At 28.4% G+C, this 6077-nt stretch overlaps 1 protein-coding gene across 1 annotated transcript; it reads left to right on the top strand.

Moving 5' to 3' along the window:
• Positions 1–381: 381 nt before the first annotated feature.
• LOC113858219 (vacuolar cation/proton exchanger 2-like) lies at positions 382–5097 on the top strand. Its single transcript, XM_027490747.1, has 11 exons — positions 382–399; positions 584–838; positions 958–1025; positions 1351–1379; positions 1841–1971; positions 2104–2343; positions 2606–2740; positions 3137–3253; positions 3464–3517; positions 4734–4850; positions 4993–5097. The coding sequence occupies exons 1-11, from the start codon at positions 382–384 to the stop codon at positions 5095–5097; spliced, it is 1269 nt and encodes a 422-aa protein (XP_027346548.1).
• The last annotated feature ends 980 nt before the right edge of the window (positions 5098–6077 follow it).

The raw sequence follows: 6077 nt of genomic DNA, 5'->3' as shown, positions 1-6077 counted from the left end.
TTAAAATTAAAAAAATTGTGAAAATACAGAGACTCAGAATATATTTAAGTCATATAAATTCTTTTATTAAAAAAAAACATGTCATTCATTTATAATTAAAAGAGGGTAAGAAAGAGGGGACCATCCCCTCATCACTGAATGTAGCTAAATTTAGAGTAATGATTTGCACACTCACATTGATGACTACTTTGCTTTTTTGTTTCAAGTGTTCAAATATTTTCATTTCAAAGATAACTTTTACTTGATCGACCACATATCCTTCACTGCTCAGTAATATCATTGAATGTCTTTCAAAATGTTTTGATATTTATTCTTTTTAATATAGGTTCTGGTTTTGATTCATTTGATAAACATTACCATAGGGACAAGATATCTTAAGCAATGAAGAAGGCTGTCTCGGTATGTATTATTGTGTAAGGGTTCCTTAATTGCTCACTCATATCCATTCCATGTTAATATTTGATTGTAATTTTTGCTAATTTTGTGTGTATAACACATATATTGAAACTTATTTATATCATTACATTTGCTACTTTTATTTATATGGAGTAATCTTTATGTCAAGAAATATATGGCTCTGCAGATGGGATCTATAGAAGGAAGATCTGTGATAGAACTTGACAATGTGAGCCTACTTAGTTCTTCTTCATTTCCCCAAAAAATATTATCTTGCAAAGAAGATTCATCCATTGATCATGATTATGGAAAGTTATTGCAAGATGTAATAAGAAGTAAGGTGTTTAGTAGCATAAAAGTTGTAGTTCTCTCCAACAAGATAAACTTGCTCATGCCTTTTGGCCCCATGGCAATTTTGGTAGATAAATTGTTTGACAGTCATGTAAGTTTCATCATTCTTCTCCTCATTTCATGTAGACTCTTCATTATTAATCATGCTTTTGACTCATGGATGATAGATAATCTTGTTGATTTAGTTGTCTTTTTTCAAATGTGTTTCAGGGTTTGGTCTTTCTTTTTAGCTTATTAGGCATTATACCTTTGGCAGAGCGTTTGGGCTATACAACTGAGTAAGTTACTTTTATTTCATTCATTAAGCAGTGAATCTTTAAAGTGAATGGTGTGATAGGAGGAATATTCTTTTAATTCAGTTTTGCAACTGAAATAAAAACTTCTAAAAGTCATTCTGTGCAAATATTAACTTTAATATTATCTCTTTTAGTAAAGAAGATGGAAACACTTCACATTTTGTTTCTTTTGTCTTTCGTTGGTTTTTATAAGCCTTGTTTGGAATTAGTCATATAATGTTTTGTAAAACATGTTCAAATATAATATGTTTGACAGTGAATTAAAAAATTTCATTGTAATGCAAATTTTGGCCTAATTTCAATGCAGGCAACTTGCTTTCTTTACTGGACCTGCAGGTACTTGTAGCTTGCTTTCTTTAATTACAACATCATTTGTATAGCCTTTTTGCTGTTCTGTTTAATAATTTTTTTGTAAAGTAGGATAGGTCTCCAATGATATGTATGTTCTACTTCTAAATATTCTTATTCTAACCATGAGTTTTTAATACGTTTTCGAAGATATTTGGTTGATTATTATATTTTTAAGAGGAAGAATCTTCTCATATAAGTATAAATCTAAAAACTCTTACACTTAATCTAAATTTTTCATTTAACTTACATTTAACGGATTATAATTTATTACTTGACTAGCCGTTAGATTTAAATTAAATAAAAAACTTAAATAGAGTATAAGAGTTTAGACTTACATTGGTATAAAAAGATCCTACCCTCTATTTTTAAACTTTTACTAATAATACTCATAACAAAAATGCCAATAGCCTTATTTTAACAGATTCATTGCCAATTTGACTTTGCAGTTGGAGGTCTTATATATGCTTCATTTGGAAATGCAACTGAGTTAATTATATCAATTCATGCGCTGAAAAAAGGCTTGTTTCGTCTAGTTCAACAATCATTACTAGGTTCAATTTTGTCGAACTTGTTGCTAGTGCTTGGATGTGCATTCTTAGCTGGTGGATTAATGTTTTACAAGAGAGAACAAGTGTTTAATCATGTATATTAGATACACTTCCCTTCCTTTGACTTGTGTATATTTCATGACTTGGTTATGACAATATAGCAAAAATTAATCTTAACTGATTATCAGGTAGATGCTACTGTGGATTTTGGTTTACTATTGATGGCAGTAATGGGGTTGTTATTTCCAGCATTCCTCAATGCTACACATACAGAATTAGAACATGGAAAATCTGAGTTAGCTCTTTCAAGATTTACTAGTTGCATTATGCTTGTGGCATATGCTTCCTATATAGTGTTTCAAGTGAAGATTCAAAAGAATTTACAAGTTTTAGTTGATGAGGTTAGACCTTAATGCTTGTTGTCTTCATTTTAATAAACACACACTCATACATATATACATATGCACTATTGTGTACAAGAATTTACAAATATAAATCCTGCACTATAGTGCAAAGTTTTGTACTATTCACTTAAACTTCAAATTTAGAATTTATAATATTTCTTTTAATTTATCATTGAAATTATTATACAATTTGTGATATGAAATTTGAGGATTATCATTTTATTTCTTTTAATTTATAACTGTAATTAATGATTTTTAGGATAGGGGTCTCAAAGATGATACTTTAGATGAGGAAGAAGCTCCTGAGATTTCTATGTGGGAATCAATGATATGGCTATCAATTTTAACTGGAGGTATATCAATCCTATCAGAGTATTTGGTTAACACTATAGAGGTAACTTCAATCCTTAGAAACATGATGTCTTGTTTTTTATAGTTACCTTATTTGTTTCCTTTCCCTGTTGAAAAATTGAAATATATTTGCATAAGAGGAAATGGAACGTTCATTTTCATTTGATTCCTTTTTTTTCTCTTCAATTTTTAGGAACATGTTTTCACTTTCGAATTAGTACCAGGTTAGGATCGTCAAAGTTGAAAAGGGTTATTAATTGTTTATGTCAATGATTTACCTATTATTTTATGATTCCTACTGTTCATTTACATTGGAAAGCTCAAGTTTCTTAAAAATAAAATAAAATAAAATTTATTTTGATTTAGTGTATGGTATAGGTATGCTGTTAGTTTTATGAGTCAGTTACTGCTTTAACTTGTAACATTGCTTTATTTTCAGGGGGCATCAAAAGAGTTTAAAATGCCCATGACATTTCTTAGTGTTATTATTCTTCCTATTATTGGGAATGCAGCAGAACATGTTGGCTCGATTATGTTTGCTGTCAAAGACAAACTAGTAAGCATTAATCGTAACAAGTGATGGTGTAATTTTAACATACATGAACTACTTCTATAAAGAAAGTTGTGTTTTTGGTCTTAAATACTGCATATGTTAATATAAAATGTGATAAATTCAATCTGTGTAAGAAAAATAAACAAAATAGCAATTGAATATGAAAAAGTTTGTCGTCATTTTACATCTGAGTTAGCTCTTTCATTCATACAGGACATATCTTTGGAAGTGGCTGTAGGATCTTCAACACAAATAGCAATGTTTGTGGTAAGTGTTTCTTTTTCTCTATGAAATTTTAAAGAAATATTCTATTTTCTCACAAATATATTATAGCGATTATTGTACAAAATACTAGGAAGTGTATTTATTAATAACAATAAAGAAAGATTCAAATCCTTCAAATATCATTCCATAGAGATTATGCAGTAATTACTAAGATTATTTTGTTTAGAGATAGCACAGAGAAATTAAATTATAGACTACACAAAAAAGAAAAAGAGAACGGAAAGAAAAAGGGTCTAGAGCCGCCAAACAATGTCAATGAGGTTCGATTATGAACTAACTATAGGCATTTGGCTCAACTGATGTTGTTGATTAAGATTCTTATCCAATTCCTTTTATGATTTACACTATCATCAATAGCCAGTCACTTACTATCAATACCATTTATCATGAAATATTAATAATATTTTTATAAAATTATATCATCAATGATTATGCAAGATATCAAATTAAAAAAGTATTATGATCTAATAAACTAGTTAATTTAATAACTAAATGACAATTTAGGATTAAGATTGATCTTACCAAACTCTAAATTCGGTTTGCTTTATAGACCCCTTAACTGATAATGGTTTGATCGCCTATTACATAACTTAGAAAATAACAAAGTTGATAGGATCTTGATTTTGAATTTGTTGCGATAGAAAGTGAAATTCATTAATTCACACATGAAAAATACTCTCATGTTAACAGTTAAATGTGGTATGCAGTTTTAAAGCTCCTAAGAAATGCTAAAAAATAGCACAAATGTGATTGATTGCATTGATGTCATTGATCAAGACAATATTGAAGTTGTTTTGATTATGAGAAGAGATTAGTTTAAGAGATATAATAGAACAACCAATAAATGACTGATTTTTGGCAACAGTTAGATCAACCATGACTAAATAATATTGATATTTTCTTAAACATTGATAATTCTAAGTTGTCAACAGTAGCATTGATTGTATATTTGGTCGACCAAGTTGAAAGCTTGTTAATATGGATATGATAAGAGACAGATATGTAAAATGATGCAAAGTAACAAAACTAGATGAATATATTTGCATAGGAACTTTGTATCACCCATATTTGAAAAGAGGAAAATTTGTATCAAATTTGGCCATTAAAAATTGATCTAAATTGATTGAATAGTGTTGTCTTTTCATAATAAATCAATAACCTAATTCATTATCCATGATTATTATTGCATTCACCACAGATTCCTTTTTGTGTGGTTGCTGGATGGATGATTGAATGTCCTATGGACTTGAATTTTCAACCTTTCGAGACAACTTCACTTTTCATGACAGTTATCCTAGTTGCCTTCATATTGCACGTAAGACAAATGCTATTCCTTCCTTTTCTACCTCTTAATTTGGTGAATATACTATAAATGAAAGTGTACTAGTTTACTATTATTGAATTACCTTCATCTACAACTTAATAGACCTTTACTTGAATTTTGTTTTAACATGTAGAATGGAACTGCAAACTACTTCAAAGGAATAATGCTCATTCTATGCTATTTGATAGTTTCTGCAAGCTTTTTTGTCTATATTGATCCTACATCTATTGGTAAGTAATGAATCCCCCGCTCTATCATAAAAGAGAACCAACGAGTGTAATTTTTCAAAGCATTTAAAAAGTTGAAATATTGAATTTATAAACATTTATGTTATATATATCTATATATATATATAGAGAGAGGACAAGATCTTCTCATATTAGTGTAAGTTTCAAAACTTTTATACTCAATCTGAGTTTTTCATTTAACTTACGTCTAACAGGTTATAATTTATTACTTTACTGGTCATAAAATGTAAGTTAAACAAAAGACTCACACTGAATGTAGAAATTTTTAGATTTACTAATGCAAGAAAACTCTACCCCTATATATATATATATATATATATATATATATAATTTTTTATTAAAACATCCCTATTAATATCATTAATAGTTCCATGTCCATTGCCTTACAAACCTTAGGTAAATTCTTAAGTCCAAAATTTTTATGACGTATATTAAAATTAATTTTGTTTGAAATTATCAAATAATCCCATTTAAATAAAACTACTCAGCAGCCTAATATAAAGTGTTAAAAGGTTACATAACTTCTTAGTTTCTCCTACTTATTCAAATTTAATACAAAATAAGAGAAAACAATAGGTATAGGTGATAAATCCTAAATATACATGTGTATAATTCACATAGTAGATAAACTAGCAGTAATAGTTATAAACCATTCCTTAGGCAACTCATCCCTTACTACTCTATAATCCATATGGAGAAAGGTTATTTTGCATCCATATCATTGTTAAGGGCACATAACAAAGAAGGGATGAGTATAAACATTCATAAATCATACATTATTGTCAATGAATAAACAGACATAATCAACCAATCAAAAAGTTAATCAAACATTGTAATGTTTTTATCCATTTTTTTTCATGGAGTAATTAATTATCTATTTCTTTAATTTTAGATTGAAGATTGAGAATTTTATACCTGCAATTCAGATAGTGTCATGGTATAACATCCTTTATTGGGACCAAACACTATT

The sequence above is a fragment of the Abrus precatorius genome, unplaced genomic scaffold, assembly GCF_003935025.1.
Source record: "Abrus precatorius isolate BTA unplaced genomic scaffold, Abrus_2018 Scaffold1, whole genome shotgun sequence".
Classification (NCBI taxonomy): Eukaryota; Viridiplantae; Streptophyta; class Magnoliopsida; order Fabales; family Fabaceae; genus Abrus; species Abrus precatorius.
This window is presented reverse-complemented; position numbering and strand designations above follow the sequence as displayed.